This window comes from Terrapene carolina, unplaced genomic scaffold (genome assembly GCF_002925995.2).
Source record: "Terrapene carolina triunguis isolate 2854851 unplaced genomic scaffold, T_m_triunguis-2.0 Scaffold210, whole genome shotgun sequence".
NCBI classification, from domain to species: Eukaryota; Metazoa; Chordata; order Testudines; family Emydidae; genus Terrapene; species Terrapene triunguis.
This window is the reverse complement of record NW_020664561.1, coordinates 44,627,310-44,650,004: the sequence shown is the minus strand read 5'-3', so window position 1 is coordinate 44,650,004 and position 22,695 is coordinate 44,627,310. Positions and strand designations below refer to the sequence as shown.

General features: G+C 40.4%; 1 protein-coding gene across 1 annotated transcript in view; it reads right to left on the bottom strand.

The window, feature by feature from the left end:
- The window catches only part of LOC113407302 (ubiquitin carboxyl-terminal hydrolase 33), a 95,669-nt gene that overhangs the window by 6,776 nt on the left and 66,198 nt on the right, over window positions 1-22,695 (bottom strand). The window contains exons 7-16 of the mRNA XM_029912372.1: window positions 22,071-22,183; window positions 20,262-20,434; window positions 20,072-20,166; window positions 19,373-19,406; window positions 17,240-17,285; window positions 16,110-16,290; window positions 14,121-14,247; window positions 12,424-12,593; window positions 10,412-10,493; window positions 4,774-4,882 (exon numbers count right to left, since the gene is read on the bottom strand). Coding sequence (XP_029768232.1) covers window positions 4,774-4,882; window positions 10,412-10,493; window positions 12,424-12,593; window positions 14,121-14,247; window positions 16,110-16,290; window positions 17,240-17,285; window positions 19,373-19,406; window positions 20,072-20,166; window positions 20,262-20,434; window positions 22,071-22,183 — 1,130 coding nt within the window. The remainder of the gene's footprint in view (window positions 1-4,773; window positions 4,883-10,411; window positions 10,494-12,423; window positions 12,594-14,120; window positions 14,248-16,109; window positions 16,291-17,239; window positions 17,286-19,372; window positions 19,407-20,071; window positions 20,167-20,261; window positions 20,435-22,070; window positions 22,184-22,695) is intronic.

The following is a 22,695-nucleotide window of genomic DNA, read 5'->3' as shown; positions in this document are numbered from 1 at the left end:
GGGTTTTGTTCTGTCGATGTAGAAGGCCAGGGCCTGTCTAACAGAAGAAGGAACTATATACAACAAGAAAAGTCTAAACCACTAGGGTAAGAAGCCTTGTGAGAGCCAGAGACCGTTCCAGCAACCATCACAGGTGGTAAGAAGGAACTGTGAGGTCACAGGTCTGGCGACACCCTTTATAACAGCGCATGAGCTCAAGGCTTGAGGGGGTGCTACAGCCAGCTGAACAGATACCACTAAGGGAAATATCTCTGGCAACTGTGCAGCACGCATTAGTGAAGTTAATATTTAGATTGTTTAAAATTCTTATTTCAGGATTGTGTTTGTTTACACCTATTTAACTAAAACAACTAACAACTGGAGGGGAAAAAATCAGTTTGTTAAAGATTCTCCAGCTCAGGCCCTTCAAGAACTCGGAAAGTTCTTATTTCTGGGTCTTCCAAGAAGACTCTGAGGAAAACAGGACAGAGAAGTAGAATACATTTTTTAAAAACAACCTTTCAACTCTTCTTTCTACATCATAAAAAAAGATTTTTTCCACTCAGCAGGTAAACTCTTTCTGGTTAAGATGCTATCTCCCCTATCTTTCTGGCAGAAGTGATGGTGATCATAGAATCATAGAATATCAGGGTTGGAAGGGACCTCAGGAGGTCATCTAGTCCAAGCCCCTGCTCAAAGCAGGACCATCATCTTCATGGAAAGTCATGGGTTCAAATGGCAGACTAGTCAGTCCTTTTAACACTAGACTGAGGTCCCATTGGGGTGGGGGTGGATGCCTGGGTTGTGAGAAGAGGTTTGCTATGCCTTTAAGAAACCTCTTTGTAGTTGGGTGGGAGAAGATTGAGTAGCCTTCTACCTGCTGGTGGAAGGTTAGGATCACTGCTAAATTAACCTTCAGCGAGCTAATAGAGAGACCCGATTTCTTTAAGGTCAACACATAGTCTAGGACCACCGTTGGGGTGGCTGAATTAGGGGTGACAGCCTTGGGTTGGCACCAGATCTGGAACCTCTTCCATTTCTGAAGTTAGGTATGACGCGTAGTGCCCTTTCTACTGTGTAATAGCACCTCCTGTACCTCCTCAGAGCAAGATGTTTCTATGTGCTGGAACCATGAAAGAGCCACGCTTTGAGTCGCAGGACCTGCAGATTGGGGTGGAGGGTGTGACCCTCGTTCTGTGACAGGAGGTAAGGAGTGATCGGTAGTCATCGGTGGACGTAATGCCAGCTGCAACATCTGTCTGGGCCAGGTGGGGGCGATCAGAATGATGTTTGCTTTTTCCCTTTTTATCTTCAAGAGAACTTTCAGCAATAGAGGGAATGGGGGAAAGGCATAAAGAAAGCCCTTGTCCCAAGGAAGGAGGAGAGCGTCTCCCATGGAGTGTCAACCAATCCCCGCCCTGGAACAGTACTGTGGACACATTTATTTTTTTGGTGAGTAGCAAACAAATCTATTACCGGCATACCCCATTGTCAGAATATGTTGTGTAGAATCAACTCTATTTCCCATTCATGGTCATGTGGGAATTTGCGGCTGAGACTGTCGACTATCATGTTGTGTATTACTGGTAGATAAGCCTCTGAGATTAAGATGTTGTGGGAGATGCACCAGTTCCATAGCTTCAGTGCTTCTACGGACAGGAAATGAGACCTGGCGCCTCCCTGTTGGTTTATGTAGTACATGCAGGTCACGTTGTCCATCATGACCTTTGTATGCATGTCCTTGACCAGTGGGAGGAAGTGAGCGCATGCATTTCTGACCACTCTGAGCTCAAGCAGGTTGATGTGGAGAGATATATCTGCCAGAGACCATCTGTCATATGTTGTATGGCCATTGAGATGCGCTCCCCAACCTATAAGGGATATGTCGGGGGGGTCAGGAAAAGGTATGGGGAAGACTGAGCAAACAGGGTCCCATACAGACGTTTACTGGGTTCTTCCACCAGTCTAAGGATTGCTTGACCCTGGTGGGCATCGATATAAGCTTGCCTATGTTGTCTCTGTTTGGCCTGTAAACCAAACTGAACCAAAACTGCCGCTTCAAGATTGAGGGCTGAGTCAATTGTGGTCCCGATTGCTTTCCCTTGGGGAATCTTGATTTCTTTCTCTGTTGTTCGTAAGATCTCTGACAAATATTGAGGTGTGTACTGCAATGACAGGGACTTACACAGTGGCTAATGGCTGTATTTTCTTTAGTAGGCTGGCATGTATATCCCCAGGGAATGAAGGGTTGCCCAAGAATCCTTCAATGTGTGAAGGGACACATATGTCTTTTCGGCGAACAGCTTCGTTTCCTCAAAGGGAAGATCTTCCACAGTGGTTTGGACCTCTTTCAGGAAGCCAGACAACTGCAGCCACGAAGCCCTTCTCATAACCACAGCCGTGGAAACTGAACAAGCTGCTGTGTCTGCCACATCTAATGTGGACTGTAGAGATGTTTTCACCATCAGCTGGCCCTCATTAATTATCACCATGAATTAGTCTTTGTGGGAGGTCTGGTATAAAGAAATTCACATAGTTCTGGTAGTCATATTTGGCCAACATGGCCCGGTAATTAGCCACCTGGAACTGAAGAGTGGCTGATGAATACACTTTTCTGCAAAACAGTTCCAAGTGTTTCCCATCTTGGTGGATTTAAACTGGTATTGGAGGCCTCTAGACTTAACCACATCCACAATGATAGAACTGGAGGCAGGTGGGAAAATAAAAATTCGGTGCCCTTTGCCGACACATAATACTTATTGTCCGTCCACTTACATGTCGACAGGCCAAACGCAGGGGTCTGCCAAATAACTGACAGGATCCAGGAGTGCCTCATTAACTGCGAGGGCCACTCTGCTAGAGGTGGAAGAGTGTAGATTGTTCACCAGTTTGTGGTGAGGCTCAAGTCACTTTGTGCAGCTGGTATTTGCAGGGCTTTTGCCACCCTCGGAGCTAAGTGATTTAAAATCATCTGTCATGGATGGCGGAGGGGGCATGTCTGTTTCATCAGGTGAGGACAATGAGAGACAAGCTTGAGGGGTGTATTCTCTTTCTGTCTCACCTTCAACTTCCTCCCCGAGTTGCTCAGGAGGTTCTGAACCCTTTGACACCGCAGCAGAAGGGGGGTGCCTCCTTGCCGGTTGGTATGCCACACTAGGGGCCTGGGACGCTTGTTGCCTCTGGGCCTGCCAGGGGTCCCAATAGCTCCATTGAGGGTAGGGAGCTTGCGGCTGGTACTATGGCTGCCCAAACCATAGAGGTTGAGGGTCGGATGGGCGATACGCCTGGTGTCCATGATGAAATTGGGACTAGTATGGCGGGTAGGATGATGGTGGGAACCCAAGTCCTCTTGCTCACTATCTGACTCTGATGAGGAGAAAGGTGCTGCGCAGCCTGGAGATGTGATTGAGTCCAATGCTCTTGGAAAACTCGGCATCAGAGCCCCAATACTGAGTAGGGGTGAGTCTGGTGCATCCGACACCGAGAGATCTGTTGCGCACTGGAAATCAGTTGGTGCAGACGACGGTGGTGCTAGTGGTTGTCCATGCCGAATGGCTTGTACCAACAAAGTTGGAGATGCAGACCTAGTCATATAGTCCGTCAGTGCCACGCGCACTGGGGTCAGTGCCGATTACCGTGAAGATGTAGCCTTCACCAGTGTAGATCTTCCATGCTTTTCATGCCCCCACATCAAGTACCGGTACTTCTTTGCCCGTGCCCATAGGGTTTTTGGGCAGATCGACTTGCTCTGTTGGCTTGGTACTGCACATGCTCTAGATGGCTTTGGCACCGTCAGTACCGATCATTTCCGGCTCAATCGGGGCTTGCTATGTGGACTCACAGACCTTTTCTTAGTGGTCTTGAGTGAGTGGCTCGTCTCCTTGGGATCACCTGCCTTCAACAGAGAAGGCTGCAGTGATAGCTCTTGCTGGGAATCCTGGGGTTGAAGCCTTAACTCTTTGTCCTTCCTGGACCTAGGTTTTAACTGCTGGCACCAACCACACTTTTGTGAATTTTGCTTTTCCCCCAGGAAGTGAATGCACTGCAAATGTCCATCTGTCATTAGGATGAATTCTTTGCTGCTAAGTCACTTTTTGAAGCCTGGAGAGCCAGGCATACCCTTGTCCAGGGGTGGTCTGCACCCCTCCCACCAACCCTTCTTTCTTCTTTTTTTTTTTTTTGCCATGGCCAACTCAAAACAAATCAGGTATTAAAAGAAAAAGGCTTCAAGGAAAGCTAAAATTTGCAAAACTATAGGGAATTAATGATCCACTAATGGACAGCTCTTAGCTCCCTCTCTAGTTAGAGGCGGTTGAGAAAGAACTGAGAAGGAAATGCCTGTGCATGCTGGCTAGCCTCATGACAAGTGGAGAGATGCTTGTTGGACGGACTGCTATTGAAATTCTCCAATTGGCAGTGCGGGGGCGCACACACACACCTATAGTGGAGCACCCATAGGGACACTACTCAAAGAAGAACTGATTGTTCATATGGTGCTGGCTCTATTCCTTGTTTCCACCTAAGTAGCACTAAAAAAAAAATCAGCTAAAAACACATTCAATGTTTCCCTATTGTTACAGGTCCCACATATGCAATTGCCATACATACCACAGGGATATTATATTATTGCAAATGAGAGTAGGTGGTTCATGTAAAAAACCTGCTCTATTGAAATATGAATCACACTATGAAAGAATTTGAGAATCCTGGTCAAAATATTGCTTCTGAAGAATCTACAAGATAAGGACAAAAAAGACTGGAAAGTATCAGAGAATATTGATTACTAATTTTTACCCGAATAAACATTTCCAATTCAGTCTTCCTTCTTTTTTCAGTTTTCTCAGCCTCTATTTGGCAGGTATGACAAACATACAGGTGGTTAACAGCCGGTCCTCCCCCAAACCTATAATCATAGTAAATTTCATTATTAATTTCATGACAAATATTTCATATTTCTCCTCCACGAGAATGTCAGCACCAGATTCTGTTTGCTTTAATGACATGTGGCAAACACACTCAGAAGTATAGGCTGAATTTCTTATTTTTAATACTTTTACCTTGGATAATTCATCTGTAAATTGGGGCAAAGCACAGCTGCACATACTAATACGAGCTGTTAAAAGTTGTCTATGATACTCTCAGGTTCTGGTCACTATGACACATGTAGGCTACCATTTATTCTCTACACTACAGTAATATTTACCATAACTGGGGATACTGGCATTTGAACTTTGGAAACAAATATCTTTCAGATTCTGCCTCGCTAGACCCAGTTTGAATAGTTTATTATTGAAATCTTCTCCTAATAAAAAGAGAGTTGGCCACAAGTTCCTTCAATGAACTGCACCAAGTTTAAAAAAAAAAAGTATATTTAAAGATAAAAATAATCTTTATTGCTCTGAAACTATCCACTATCAAAATGCAAACAACTCCACCTCTCCCCCCACCCCCCAAAGCCTTCATGGCTATACCACAAAAAAGCTAGTAGCAGTTTATTACCTGTAAACCCAACAATTTTGAATGAAGAAAAAAATTAATACAATTAACACAAAAACCGTTAAAAAACAAAATACTTTTGGACATTTCTCCCAGATGAGGATTCAAACAGCAGCTATTAGTCAATTAACAACAATTTTATTTGCATTTTTAAATGCACAATTTATCTGACATGCACAGAGTCATTCTAGCGGTTTTATTTCACTTTTGTTTCTCAAAACTAATGAGCACAAAACTAAAACAAAACTATGGAGGTGGACTACAAGACCACTAAAACCCTCGGCCCCACCCCATGCCAGTAAAAAGTTATTTGAAGTTTAAAAACAAAGAAGGAACAGTATATTTTTAAAATCCACCCACCACATGGCTTAAAGGAAGTATCATCCAAAAGAATAAAAACTCTTCACCTGGTAATTCTGACTCAAAATCCTAATATAAGCATGTGTGATATGCCACATTAAAAATCTCCACTTCATATTTGTATGTCACCAAAACGATTTCAATGTATTTGCAAACCTGTCACCAAGTTCTATGTTGAAAAATATTGTAATGGGGATATTTATTATTGGCTCTCTACATCAGAGGTTCTCAAACTGTGGTCCGCGGATAGTTCCCTCTAAGGTGCGCGCCTGGGCAGCTGCACACAAGAGAACGAAGGGCCACCCATCTAATTAGTGGAGCCACGCAGGCATGACTCCACTAATTAAGTGCCTGGACCCTGGAGAAGACACACATGTAAGGTGAGGTGGTGGACTTGGGGGGGAGGGGGGAATAGGGGGCAGGTGGGAGGAAGCAGTGGGGTGAGAAGAGGGGGTGGAGGGAATTTGGGATGTGCAGGGCTGCGGTGGCCAGAGAAAAGGGTGACTTTCCCCAGCTCCAGGGCTGCGGCTGCCGGGGAGAGACCCCCCCTCCTTCCCAGCCCTAGCTCGGGGGCTGCAGTGGTGGGGGGAGAGACCCCCCCTCCTTCCCAGCCCTAGCTCGGGGACTGCCGTGGTGGGGGAGAGGAGAGACCCCCCCCTCCTTCCCAGCCCCAGCTCGGGGGCTGTCGAGGTGGGGGAGAGAGGGCACATCCATCGGATTAGAAAGGTAAGACTACTGATATTAAAATATGAGTTGTGTGCTTTTATTTGTAGAACAAAAAACTGTTGTTTATTATTAAGTTTTTTTTATATAGCGCTTTTATCCAAAGCGCTTTACAATAGTTAGCTAATGGTACACACAACGTTTGGAAAGATCATTAAGTGGTCCACCAAGACCCTCAGCAATTTTCAAGTGGTCCGTGGAAAAAAAGTTTGAGAACCACTGCTCTACATGATTCCAACATCTAAACTTGGTCAACGTCCACTGTTTTGTTCATAGAAGATTATTTCTCCATTTCTTTACCTTTTCTGCCAACTGCTAGAACAGGGATCGGCAACCTTTGGCAGGTTTGGCCGATCGCGGCTCCCACTGGCCGCGGTTCACTGCTCCAGGCCAATGGGGGCAGCGAGAAGCGGCGGCCAGCACATCCCTCAGCCCACGTAGTTTCCCGCAGCCCCCATTGGCCTGGAGTGTAGTTTTTTAAAATTAAATTAATGCTAAGTGTTTTGTTTTTTTAAACCACAAATGCAAGCCAGTCCTTTGAAGCAATGGTAAAAGGCACTTTACAACAATGTCTTGTTTACTCAGATGTACAAATAAGCTCCAGTCTAAAATCTGGCATTTAAGATCTTGATTCCGAAGATAATTTTATTTGAAACCTCTGAAGATAGTAAGTTTGGTTGTTAAGGACTATTTAGACTATTATCACTCCATTTACAAAAATTTAATTTGTGTGGATATTATCCTTCCAGATATAAAAATATCATTTTGTTTAAATTAAAATTGAGTTATTTCATTACAATAAGATATTGTACCCACTCAGATTTTTCGTCTCTTATCACGCATCAAACTTCATAGATGCATTCAAATCAGTGAGAGTCTTGTTTTAGCTCATGCACTAAACAATACTTTATAAGATCACATTTTAGATTTTGAACTATATTCTCTGCCTAACTATATTTTCGAATGAACTAGATCATATGCTGATTATACTGTTTATTAAAAATAAAAGGGAAATGCACCCACTAAGAGCATTCTTCTTCAGGAAATTTAGATTCATGAGAACACAACATGTACACTCTTTAGCACTTTACTCAAAAGGACACCTCAATACTGGGAAGAGGATGAGAGAACAAATACCACATGACAAATGTTAGCCATGTGTTGGAAGGCACTTGGATACAGAGATGAGTGCAGCATAAGAACGAGAGCTGGTCAGTAATTTTCTGTCAATTATTTCCTGAGAGAAAATGCAATTTCTGGAAAATTTCAATTTTGCATGGGAAAATTTTGATTCCCCCCCCCCCCCCAAATTGATTTCTTCTTAGAAATATCAAAATGAAATATTTAATTTGGGAATGGTTAACCCAAAATGGAATCTTTAATTTTTTTAATTCAACAAAACATTAAACAGTTTTTCCCTATCATGGCGCACTGTCTTATTAGATTTGTAACTCTGGCCCCCATTCTTGCCTCTGGACTGGTTTCCCTGGAGAACTGTAACTCCCATAAGGCAATGCACTGATTTCCCTCTCACTGAGCTGCATGGTCATGGGTGTCATATGACTCAGAGCATTATGGGAGATCTAGTCTAGCCAGGAACGTGGCCACATAGGGGCGCGTGAGATATCAGGCTCCCCAACTACAACTCCCCTAAGGCAATGCACCACAACGATAAAATGAAGGTTAATGTTGAAGTTACTTGAATCAAAGCATTTCAGCACATCCCAACAACCCAAAACAAAGCATTCTGATTTGGGGAATGTTGAAATGATTTGTTTTGATCAAAATATTTTGACATTTCCATATACAAGTTTTTCAGAATTTCTCTTCTGCAGATAAATTTGAAATTTTCATCTCATTTCAGGATGAAAACAAAATGCTGAAATGTCAGAATTTCCCACAGAATGGAAATGCCAATTTCTGCTCAGCTCTAACAAGTACCTCTGTAGAACAGAACTTGTTTACTCTCTGGTCTGCTCTGCATACAAGTTACACTGGTTTAACTAAAGCCAGGTCTACAACAGAAACTTTTGCAGGGATAGCAATGTTAGTTAGAGGTGTGATTTTTTTTTATTACATTTCTATACTGACAACAGCCTCATGTAGATGTAGTTATACTGGCATAAATGTGCTTTGGTTGGTATTGCTTATTTTGCTGGTATAAACTGTCTCTATACTAGAAGGGTTTGCTGGTACAGACCTGGCCTAAAACTGTGATTTTAAGCTGATTAGTTAAACCAGTGAAACTTGTATGTAGACAAGTCCTCTGAAAGTACTGAAGGCAGTTTGGTCCCAAACAGGCTTAATTCTACCTTTACCTTGGTTCCACAACAAAAATCTGAACAGTTTTTTAATGTAGTTTTTGATGGGTGAAATTTAACTTATTTGCAATAAGAATTTCAGTTTTCTTCAGCTGAAGAAGCCTTTTAGATTAGCATGGAAAGACTGCCCCACCAAGCTGTAAAGCAGAGGTAGTCACTAGGTGGACCATGCGCCAAATCCAGACTGCCAGACACTTTTGATGGATCCCAAAAACGTCTTTTTATCATCATCATCGTTATTTTTTTCCTCTGGCGGCTGGACCTTGACTATACCTTGACCAAGAAATTTGGGCCTTGACAAAAAATAATTGACTACCGCTGTAGAGAGAGAAGGCAGCAGACACTCTCTGCCTAGCATGAAATGCTGACAAGACCCCTGATTTGCAGTAAGGATAAGAACAGACATGGGAGGGGCATGTCTCAGAACATGGTATTTTCAAAAGATCTGTAACTTTCTTGTGTTTTTGAAGAGTAAAGTTCAGTTTCCTAAGAGCTGTTATACTTTGGTTTAATTCTGGTTGTTGAACTTGGTGTGGGGGTGGTTAGTGGCCTTAACCACTATTGGCTAGTCAGTGGGAGGGGCAATAAGAACTATCAGGTCATATTTCCTCCCCTGGCCTTTAATATGGAGGTAAAAGAGTAATTCCCGGTATCTCTGTAAGAACTCTAAAGAATTACTTGAGGAGTGAACCCTTCCTCGACTGGGAGGAGAATGACAAGCATGGAAATGGGTGTCTATTGGGGTGGTGAGCAAAAGAGACTTTGGGAGGCACTGGCAAGTTCTGCGGGGGCAGAGAGAGATACTGCTTGTATGTGTTAGGTGTGGTGAAAGGACAAGCTACATAGAGAAGTGGGAAGAAGCTGGGTGGTGAGGATGTAGGAACACATTTCCATTTTTTGCTTGGGGCTAGCTACAAATCATTACACCCCTGCCTGAGCTTTCATGCTCAGATGCCTGGGATTTAAAAGATAAAAATTCTTGGAATGTGTAATGGGCAACAGAGTCCTCACTGACCTCAATGGGGCTCCCATGAAACTTTGTTGCTTTAAAAAGAATTGGGCCTTACAAGGGTCACTCCTTCAGGAGGCACACAAACTCAACCTGCTAGAGGAGTGCAGAGTAATTACAGAGAACCCTCAGAAGTAAGTTATTTTGAAATAATTCTGACAGCTGACTGAGGCAAAAAAGACAAAACCAAGGGAACAAAAAGCTAGCTCTTTCTATAGGTAGGAAGCTGTGATGCACAGTTCCTTCAAAATACCTCTGGCAAAGCATGTTTTGCTGACATCCTTTATTATTTTGTAGAAGAATATATATATAGCATTTATTGGTATGATACCCCAGTTATTGGCAACACCATTTACTTGGGCTGTCTTGTACAAAGCAAATTTCCTAAATCTGCACCTGGCACTCCCGGATACAAAGCTGAGAGAAGGAATTCCATTTTTAAACACTAACCCTAAGATTTGTGAACTCACGACTTAGCACAAATGCTGGCTCTCAAACCACAGCGCAGAGCAGTGTCAGTTACCTGCTATATAGGGTATCCCATATGTTCTGAGGTAGCATTACAACCAAGTCCTCTATAAAACCAGCTTTATGTGGAAGAACACCTATAAAAGAAGAAAAAGGTCTTGCTACATTTTTTTTTTTTTTGGGTGGCTATTCTACATAGAGTTAGGGAAAGAGATAACTAATGTTTTAAAGGTCTCTAAGTCATGAACCACCTTTTGACCAATTCAAATAAAAATATAATATATAATATAGTAAATGTTGTTTTAAATGATCAGTCAAAGTACCATCTCAAGAGCAGTCTCGTAAAAGAGGCCCCACTCTCTTTACGATGTGGCTGAACATTTTACTGGAAAAGCTGAAGGGAATCATATCAAAGATTTAATTCAGACATATTTGAAAGCAGAAATGGATTGATTGTAAAGGCTTCTTTTAAGAATGCTGGTTGTAAAATGTTTTTTTAAATGTCGGATTAAATTGTAACTTAAAATTGTTACTTAAGAGTTTCTGGATTACTCACGTAAAAGCCATTGATTGTGACTTACCAAATTCTATTCCACTCACTACTCAGTAAAGCTCATTTGTTGTCTTCAGGCTTTCTAGATAGCAACAATAGTCCACAAAGAGGCTTATGGATAATGAAAATTCAGGAAGAGGGGGAACAGAAGAAAGGCTATGGGGATTATGGACAATGAAGTTTCATTTGCTGTTGCTCCTACTACTGTGCGAACACTATGTACTATAAACAGCTATTGTACATACACAGCATCCAAGCCTCTCCCTGTGGGGAAAACTAGCGAGGATGATGCATCCGTGGATGTAAGGGACAGCAGGTCTTGAACGCTGGTCCACAGGACTCTGACACTAGTAAGTTCCAACCTGCCACCTGTTGTCAGAAGAGGAGCCAAACTCTGATAGAAGACCCCAATCCTGGAAACTGATTGGTGGACCAACAGGGGTCCCAATTGGTTCACAGCTCCTATTTAAACCCAGCACAGCAACAGGAAATTGTCCATACAACTGCTTTCACCCTACTTAGGGCTGCTTCCTCAGCAATACCTGTTCATACTGCTGATCTCCTGGTAACCTGACCCTGCCTGCCTCGTGACACCTGACTCTCGATTTTGCTCTCTGGCTTGTGTCTGACTCTGACCTCTTGGTATCTGACCCAGCCTGACTCCTGACCCCTGATCCAACCACTAGATCAGACCATTTATGTCCTAATCTTGACAGTGGCATCTGTAGCAGCCCTGAGCACTGAGAAGGTGGTGCTATAGATCCATTGGGTTCTCGTAGGCTCAGGTTCTCCTACTGCACACATACACCCTACAAATGACCACAGGTACAGTATTTTCTCTTTTGCATGTGGTTACATGGGAGAGGGTGCTGGATACTGCATGGTGGTTGCTTAGAAAGTCAGATGCCCAAACAAGGGTGACATCACAAAACACAGTTTTCACTAATGTCTAGCAGAGGAAGGACAATTTATAACTTGTGTACAAAACATGCAAGAAAGTTTCCTTGATCATTATTGTTTTCATGTTGGATACCCTGTTGTGCCCTATCATATCTGGGTTCCTGGGATTGTTATCCTCAGTGTGTAGTTGTGACAAGGATTTATGTTACAAGGTGTTAGTCCAAACAGTTATTAGGGGAATATAACTAAGTAATCAAAGGTATAAAACAACGAAAAATCTATATGAATGTTTTGAAAACGTGCAGACCATATTAGGGTGCTATGTAAAAACATGCACACTGAGGATAAATTATTATATACGCTCTTTGTGGAATTACACTCTGTGGTCAGATCTTGACTGTAAAACACTTAAAGTAGGTCCCTAACCAGAAATGATGACAAGATAATAAATAACCTTGGCTTCTGGGTAACTGATAAGAGTAAAGAATAAGAAACTGATTACATACAAGTTCCTGTATTTTAAAAAATTCCCTGCTGGCCAGTGAAATAAGTCTTCATCCTCAAAGGTAGATGTTCTGTTTTACTGGTACTTCATAAAACATTAGCAGTCTCACCTCCATGCATACAGAGGAAATCATTATTTGAAATAGGTCCTGGCTCAGCAAAAGTCTTGAATTTATTCAGCCACTGTCGAGAAATATAGAACTGCAGGAGACTTGGTTCCATCATAGTCAACAGACTTGATACCCTCTGTCTCTCTCTTCGTGCTTCTTCATTGCTCTTCCTATTATATAAATAAAAAAAAGCATTAAGCACAGGATGTATCCTTATGTGTGGTGCTGATTTACTCTGAACACTGGTTTGGAAACCAACTTTTTCCTTCACTGAATTTCTGGGTCATTACATTTAATACACCTAAAAGCCCAATTAAAAATATCCCATTACTATACCATTAAATAATTTTAATTCACGTTAAAACAACCAATAGAAAAGACACCAATTTAAATAAAGGATTTGAATTTTAATGTGTACTACCAAGATATAAATATTCCACATGCTTGAGTTTGTATTCTAATTTTGAAGTATTTGCTCACAACAAGCACAGTGTTCTTTTTGACAATATGGTCTATTCCTAAAAGGAACATAGAAGCAGTCATTCTGGGTCAGACCAATGACCATATCTTGGCTAGCAGCCTGTATCTTGTGCTTCTGGCAAAGACAAAAATATTATCAGACTGTATCTACTCATCTGTGCAATTCTATTGTAACTTATTTCTGCTAGACTCAGTATTCAACTTCCAGTAGCAAACACACATCCTTTGTTAATTAAAACTAGATGTCAGTATAAAGAATGTAATGCTTAAAAACAGAATAATTTAATAGTTGTAAAACAGTTGAAAGATAAGAGTCTAATTGCATGTACAGTTCCAAGTATAAAAGTGACAGAGATTGAAGATGGTAATAGCAGGTATCTCCTTTACGCTGTCTGAGTTTCAGGAAAAGACCAGGACACAGCAAAATAAGGACACAGTAAAACCCCTGTTGTTCCAGTTCCCAGCTGCTAAAGAGTTTCCTCAACTCCCTTTATAGCTCTAACAATCTCAGTCTGTGTGCAGAATCCTCCGTGTATGCATCCTCCTCTGAATAAAAATGAGGCAATCTTAATTGCCAGTTCTAAGACTCTTCAAGTTCTAGTAATCTCACTGAGTTTTCATTATCTTAAATCTGCAGAAATAATGTTCTGATCCACCTCTGTGGTTTTATTCTGAAGTTTTATAAGCATTTAAACATTCAAGCAATTTCACTTGTAATTGTTACATCAAAAAATAAATTGGTGGCAAAGCATTTTTATTAAATCAAAGCAAAGCATCTCTACTGTGGCATCTAGTGCTCCTCTCAATATCACATTAGAACAAGTCTTCTTGAAGCCTTTCCACTATGGTAGCTCTCCTGCATTACTGCCTTCTTCAGAAGAGCAGAGTCTCCTTTTTTCTTATACTGAAATTGCTATGCATTATTAATGTGTCTTCTGAGGGCTATTATAAAATAAAAGCATTTCTCCAGCATAGTTGATTCTGTGGTGACACATACTTGACATTAGTTCTATCTGAACTACAGGGTCTCTTGCTAACAGCTGAGTGTCTGACTGACCCAACCTCCCGTCCCCAATTCCAAATGTCTTACAAAATTTATTTAGCAACCTAATTTAAAAAGCTGGGTGCCAAATGGCCAACAGCTCACAAGTGATTCATTTATTTGAACAAGGTTTTACCGACACTGAACTTTCTCCTTCTTTTATTCACTTTCTTACCTGTAGAAGAGAACATAAGCTTCTGCATTCTGTACAGTGGATTCTGGTACTTCTGTGACACTCTGATCATCAAATTCATACCACAGATTATTTAAATTGTTTCGGCAATAAGCTATATAATGTCCACCTAGAGTAAGAAGGTATTAGAGACTGTACAGTGAAATGTGCGGCTATGAACAATATAGGGTTAACAGGTGAAGAATACAGAAAATTGTACATCTTTTCATCACATATGATTAATGGTATTAATGAAAGGGACTTTTACTATATAAATTTGGTTTAAGTTCCTTATAAATCTAAGATCAGCTTTTTGTTCCATTCCCACCAGCTAAAGGCAGACATGGTTATGTTCTTTCAACATATGCTCTGCTCTCCAAGTGATCTTTAGTTTGATTGATTTCTGAGCAATATGAATACTCTGCTCTGGGTCATGGTGTTCAAAAGAGTCCATTTAGTAAGTTATTTTAGTCAAAGGAACATCTCTGTCCAGATTTTCACTTTCTCTAAAAGCAGCCAGTGTACCTGCATGAAATAGGAACCATGTTCTACTGTTCAACATCTCAAGATTACTAATTTGCATCTTGGTTACTACTCACATTTAGGCTCAGGTTGTTTCTTAAAATACAGAGCACCTACAGTTGTGATAATCATATACCTGCCCTTGATCTGAAAGGGAGGCAGTATTTAGGGAAGAATAAGATGAAAATTTGACCTAAACAATAAGATCCTTGTCTTTGGGACCCACTACAGAATCTATTCTTGAGCTATTTTGACTCCCATTTCTGACTGAATGCACCCTAGTTTTTTCCTGGTCTCTGACTCTTGAGAATAACATGGAAACTAACTATAATAGAACCCCAGAGTTACAAACATCTTGGGAACTGAGATTTTTGTTCAGAGTTACGAACACAGTATGTTTGTTCTTTCAAAAGTTTACAAATGAACATTAACTCAGTAAAGTTTAAAAGCTGTATTATGCAGAAGAAAAATGCTGCTTTCCCTTTTTTTTAGTAATTTATGTTTAACATGGTACTGTACTATATGTGTCTTTTTTTTTTTTTTGGGTCTCTGCTGCGGCATGATTGTGTACAGTACTTCCAGTTCCAAATGAGATGTGTGGTTGACTGGTCAGTTCATAACTCTGGTATTCATAACTCTGAGGTTCTACTGTAGAAAAGAATGCTACGTCTCCTTGACTGATTTGGGCATCATTAGGAAGCACATTACAACCAGAGCTCTTGGATCTGCATTAGATGCCAATACATTTCAGGATAGAACTGAAAGCATTTACTGTTAAATCTATGTCTTAGATGTTCAGGGCCTTATGTGAGAAATTGCCTCTCTTCCCACACCATGTTGCCAGAGTTTATAACAGAGGCACTGGAACTCTTTCAGCCAAACAAGGAGGAACTACTGGCAGAATATTCTCCACGAGGGAAATTGGCAGTGCACTCCCCCTTGACAAATGAGAGTAAAAATCAGCTAATTTTCTGGACATGCCACAAAGTCCATCTTTTCACCACAGATCTTTGTGGACGGAGGAGCTTATTTTATTATTCACATTATATTTGCTTGTGGTGTCACTAGCTGGGATGAGCAGTACTTTATATTGCATCATTATTCGTACTGTGTACTTGAATTTATGTAGCAGACAACAGCAGGACGGTTAACTAGAGAGGTTTTTGTAAGTACTTTTTTTTAGTCATAAGATTGGTTGATTCATTCTTCTTCAAATTGTACAAAACTCCTAAATAACATTCCAAAATGTATGCCATAACTCACTTTAAAAAACAAATAATCAAACAGAACATGTACTAGCTTCTGGCTTCAATTTTGGAATTAATATTACTACCACTATTGTCCATATTTACCTTTCAGACCAGTAAATCTTAATGGTACCCTTAATCCCACATCTACTTCCATAAAATGAAGTGTGCCATGAACATCTGTCACTATGTTTGCATTCTGAAACAACAAACCTATACTTACTGCTGGCAGTTCCATGGTGGCAGATGACAGACAAGAGATCATATGTCACAATCTGAGCTGGACTGTCCTTAGCAACGAAAGGCTGAAGATCAAGTCCTTCCAGGGGAAAGGATACATGGGTACCAATTTTTGTGGAAAACATGAGCTCATGTCTGAATCTTTTGAGATGAATGCACAATATCTGTAAGAAGGATTGACAGACTTAATTTAGAACTTAGAAACTATACTGCAGAGGCCCTTTAGATCGACTTACCGTGGTGTCTTCACCGCGGTGAGTCGACTCCTGCCGCTCCTCCGTCAACTCCGCCTGCGCCTCTCGCGGCCGTGGTGTACAGGAGTCGACGGGAGAGCGCTTGGGGATCGATTTATCGCGTCTAGACTAGATGAGATAAATTGACCCCCGCTAGATCGATCGCTGCCTGCCGATCCGGTGGGTATAGACATACCATTAAGGACTCCTATGGCCCCAGTACAAGTAGCTGGAATTAATTTCTTCTGCAGTCGGAGGCAGCTGATGGCAGCCTCAGGACCATCCACATTTATTTTAAATTAGTTGCATTTGGGATTTCCCCCCAAAAATCATCTTACTGATCCTGCAAAAATCCTAAGGCTAGCACTGAGCAGTTGCCAAAACCTAATGCTTCAATGAAGGACAAAGCTCTTCCCCAACTGCATTTAACAATTTGTGCAAGGCTGTAACCAGGATCAAATTCCTTCACAATTCTTGCAGTCATCAGCTGATGCACTGAAGCATAAGATTTGATTACCTTTAGCATGCATAGCTACAAACGTAACAAGTCAGAAACATTTCCAGCTCAGCTACAGTATTTAACTCTATGATCTCCAGCAGAAGTGAATTCCACAGGATGGCTACAGGACTGTAGGAAAAACATTTTTTTTCCCTTCTGACTTTACCTTTCATTTTAACTGTTGTTCACTTTCTTGTAAAGTACCTGACCAAATGTGACTAGATGCGAACCTTTTTTTCTTTTTTTAGGAATGCAAGTATGCTGCTACATTTTAATTGTTTTAACATTCAAGACACAATCTACTTTCTATGCAACTCATTAACCTTGCCACATTCCCAATCATTCAGAAGAAACATTTTTAAAGGTGTGTGATTACAATACCTCAGGAAAGTTTTGCACTTTGCAGAATTTCACTCCATTTCTTAACCTAAGCAAAGAAGAAAAACATCATTTAGTTCTATAAATGTTTCACCTCCTGTGCCAACTCAGCAAAAACATGACGAAGAGTTGTGTGTTAACATTAGTAAACCTGAAATATTTCTGGAATGCAGACTAGACTTACTGTAGCCAAAGTGATATGAATAATGAAATCTTGAAGCAGAGAAAATCTGTTCCACTGAAGAATTCAAAGCAGTAACTATGTACATGTCTACCAGTTCTATCTAGCCAATGGATTTTCTTAGTATGGGGGAAAAGATTTAGCATTTAAACTTTGTGAAAGCAAATTATGGCTGAATTGCAGTTTTTGCTAAATAAGTTCATTCTTCAAGAAAATTTAACTGCAGCAGAGTATCAATAAATAATTAGAATGGAGTGCTAATATGCACTCCATTTCCACTGAAGGCTATGAATATTCTTCAAGGTCCTCTGTATTTTACTGGCCCCATACTATATTTACTTAAATTGTACTACAATGCTTGTACAAGAAAACAGTGTTATGTATAACAGCAACAACTGTTAAGAGTCTGACAGTGTTACGTTCCTTTATTTTGATAAAACATCATCACTTAGACTGCATTAACAATTAAGGATTTATCTTACAGTAATACAAAGGGTTGCTATACATTTAGATGAAATATTTCTTTATAATCCCTGTGATACTACACCACAGGGGAGCGCCCTATAACCCTCATATTCTCCATTTGTATATAATTGTGATATTGCATACAAAGCATGCCTTGTAAGGTATCATGGGAAAGGTTATGATCTGCTGAAACCCACTGTTCCATCTAAATATCTCTCTCATCAATGCATATGAAGTTATGAGAATTGTGTTGTACGATTGCCACTAAAATCTGCTGTGGGTTTGGGAAGCGCCCAGATACTAGCTCCCCAAAGACAATAACCAGGGAGATAACCAACACCAAGGCAGGTGTTGAACAACCATTAACAGCCATTGTCCAGCAAGGGAGCTACAATGCAATGACTCACTTGCACAAGACCACACCAGGGGAATTGCTCAACCTCACCTTGTGACTCAGCAATCCCCACCACACATGCCTGGACTTATGTTCTCCAAACACATGGACTAAGGGTATAAAACAGAACACAGGGGCCCCATGCTTTGCCTTTTCTCCTCCGCCCACCTATACTGCAAAGAACAAGGATGCTGAGAAGACTGATGATTTCAACAGAGGAGACTGGCCCAGGTTTAAGAGACAAACCTGTATATTAAGGACTAAGATCCAATGGGGTGAGAACATTGCTTGATCTAAATACTGTCTAGTGTGATAAGGGTTAAGGTTTAGACTGCGTGCTTATATTTTATTTTATTTTGGTGACCACTGACTTTTTGCCTATCACTTATAATCTCTCTTTTGTAATCAATACACATGTTTTACTGTTTATCCAGTGAGTTTGCCTGAAGTGCTTGGTAAATCTGCTCAGGTTCACAAAGGCTGGTGTATGTCCACTTTCCATTCCAAGTGGTGAACCAATTAATAAACTTGCATTGCTCAAGAAAAGGTCTTGAACAGTGCAAGACGGTGTATTCCCGAAGTACAAAGCTGGGGGGGGGATTTGGCTGGTGCCTTTCTCTGTGATATTCATGAGTGGCTCTGGGAGCATTCATGCAATCTAGCTGGGTGTGGGGCTCCATATGTGGTTGTGCTGAGTGACAACAGTGCCTGGAGGGGTTTGCTCCTTGTCACCGGCAAAACATTGTGAGAGACAGCCCGGGCTGGAGAGTTAAGGAGGCACAGTCGTCCCACAGTGCAGTCCCAGGCTGCACCCCGTGGATCCCGTCATAATCCCAATATGGTTGACTCATCCCTAAAGCACTTCCTGTCTGACACACTTTCATTGCTTCTAGACTTTTGACAGGTATTGTACAAGCTCATATAACAAAAAGCTGCTCATCAAAAAATGTCATTGTACCAAAAATACAGGATTCTCATCTATGAAAGTCACTGTATGTTGCATTTATTTCCACACATTCAACCTTTGCAGCAACAGTTAATGTGCTGATCAAGACCAAGGCTTATTAAAGCAAACTTAAGGTAAAAGATGACTTACTTTTTACACTTTTCACAACTGTACATGTTATCACCTGTAGATATTGTGGGGGGGAAAACACAACCATTATTCTCTAAACACAAGCAATTATTCTTCAAGGTATCCACTATACTTTATTGATTATAATTGCAATTTACAATAGCTATTATACTTTTCTATTGCTTTGATTGTGTCATTGTAATTTCAGGGATAATTTATTTTTCAGGTTAAATGTTTTCAGTCAGTGTCTGAAGACTCTGGATTCCTATGGAGAAAGTTTAGTATTTCAATGAGCAAATGTATGATATGGTTTTCTTAGGGTTTATGCTCCCAAACATTAAAAATATATTCTGGATTATGTTGGGTTATTTAATCATTTTAAAATAAAAGGGAAGCAGTACACAGTTTAAAGGCAAGAAAAGGAGCAAATTCCCAAATTTAGACTGAAAATGTCCTGAACTCCATCTGATTTTATTTCATTAAGAGAAATTCAATTATTGGATATTTCCAAGAAAACTTATGTGAAAATTCTTGCTTCAAAATCCGTTTCAATAGTGGTTTATTAAAAAAAATAAAAAGGTGGATCCTATGACCAGGAATATTTTTTAAAGTCTGATGTGTGCTTTGGTTCAATTAAAAAAAAGCAAAATTAAAATACCTCATCTATTTACCTTGTTTTAAAAAGAAGGCACATTAGACATATTTTAAAAAGTGGCTTACCCTTGAGCTCATCTCTGGCGAAAAAGGCAGCAAGACAATCTTGTAACGTTACTATTGGACCCCAAAACCAGCTAGGAACACATGAGACAACAAACCTGAAACATCATTGACAGAAAACACAACAAATGTTCTGCCAGTAGAGCAGAAACAGCAATTTTAAAATCTAAGCACTACAAACAGAATCACTTACCTTTTAAAGTACTCCACAAAAAATGCTATCCACCCCTGGGGAGCATATGCTTCACCACACGACCCTGCCTTGACTAGAGAAGTCTGATGACTTGCAGAATGCAGTTTGGCAAGGTCTTCCTTACCTGGAATAGGCAATGACAGATCCTGAAAAGTCTCCAGGGTAACAGATACCTATGCAAAAAATAAAGTAGGGAGGAAAATTAGGCTTTTGTTAAAAGAAATAGGCAATTAATTCTAATTTTGTCAAATACACCACAGTGTTTTGTAACTTTATTTTATGATCTTGAGAAGTTTGATCAAAAGAGTGACTGCTAACTAAAGATTCAGTGTTTTATTCCTAAAATTCCACTAGATGGCAATCTCTCAATTATCAATTAAATGGATTTGGGTCATAAAACCAGTCTTTTGAAGAACATTGCACCAGGTGATACTTTTATAGCTAAAGAAGTAACAATGGCTCTTTTATAAACCCCAGCTGGTTTATTCCATGGTAGTGGTGACGTTAGCAGTACAGAGCTTTTCACAGATGGCTCATGGGTGCTAGTTCTACCAAACGTTATTCAAATTATTTTGATGGTGTTTTACTTAGAAACAACCCTCTCCCTCCAAATAAGAATGAGCACTTCTGACTTTTGGGGCTATTTTTAAAGGAAGCTGAAGTGGTTTGTTATAATAACTTAGAAGTAAATATTTGCTAAGAATCATTTTTAGAAGTTTTTTTAATTACCTGCTACTATTTAAGTGGCACTTTGAACAAATGGGACTTACTTTCTTCAGTGGGGGCTGCCATTTTTACTAAAGAACATCACACTTTCCAGCAGGAAGCTGAGCTTCATAAGTCATACTAGGACTTCAAACCACTTTGAAAAATCAAATTTTAAATGTTTTTAATGAGACCTGAATTTTCTCAGCCCAAACTTGCACGATGAGGCTCTTGAAACAGTATGACTAGCTACTCTTTTCTATATTCCAGATAATTAAAAACACTTAATGACTGCCTTTTCTAATCCGATGTAATAGTTAGACTGTTTTATATTACAAGGCAGTTTTCCTTGAGGAAGCTGTGCGTGTTAGGAAGTCAGGCTAACCATGATTGGATTTTCTGCTAAATGAAGTTGTAGACATAGAAGATTCCTCCTCCATATTGGGTTCCATTCTTCTGCCATGAACTGCTTTTCACGGGCAAAGGATTTCTCCTCCCCCAACACAGCCTTTATTCTTATTTAAAAACAGAAGAATTGAAAAGAGGCACCTCATAGCTTAATGTAAAAATAACTGAATGAGCAGTTCTGAATGATATTAGCAATCTGTGACCGACAGCATGTAGACACCACAGTCCTTGGTTAACCATAATAGCATAGGAAAAGGAACTGTGGCCTTCACCTGAACACACACCTTGCTGTGTGTCTAAGCAAGGTAACAGAGCTGTTCAGCTAGTTTATAACCAATAATTGGAACTTCCTGGACAGTGGAAGGGAAGAGGAAGAAAAAGAAAACTTTGCTGCACTTGGGGGAAAAAAACTTGGTTGCAAACTAACACCCACAATTTTGTTGAGTTTCAGTTGGACTTATGCTCTTTCTATTCCCAAATGAGAGGCAAGAGTCTATATTAAAGAAGGGTTGCAACAGTTACTATTAGGGACTGAGAAATTAAATTGAGGAGACATAACAGCTACAGAACTCAGAAAGGGGCCAAATCCCAAGAGAAAGATTACACATGTAAAGGTAAAATGACTGAAATTAACTATGTATATTTTAATATAAAAATGAACACCACATTCATGTTAGAACATCTTCCTACACTCACCCTATCACAAGTCAGGCACTGCACTGAGCTTATGATGGTCCCATCAAATATGTCAGATATGACACTCCTGTATTTCTTGTGTTTCTTCTTTTTTGGAGAAGATATAGTTGGAACTAATATAAAAAGACAAAAATAAAAATGGTTAAAGAGGGTTCATAAACAGTGTGTAACCTTTGATTCTGCATGCCTGAATCCATTTTTTAAAATGACATGATTAAATGAGTATGTGCCACCTCTTTTCAGGATTGAGATAAAGGAACTAATTCCCTTTCCCCATTATCTCATCCCCTATGGAACCAGGCAGCCAAATTACTAGCAGCTGTGGCTGAATTAGTACATCTCCTAGGCTCAATTGTTCCTGTAGGTTCCTAGTAGAATGAAGGTAGACAAACATGCTTGATCCTTCTTTCTTTCCTAGTGGAATTTTCAAGGCTAGCATTTAAGTTAAGTAAAACTCAGACATTTAGAGGGGCAATCTTAGAATCCTTGGTGTATAGCTCTCAGATTAAGGCCCGTTTTAAGCATATTCTCACTTAGAGTATAAAGTTCATACACCGGAGAGCATATGCTAGCCTCATTTGACCATAACAGTTTTGCAGGGAGTCTTCAACATATCTTGGTTGAA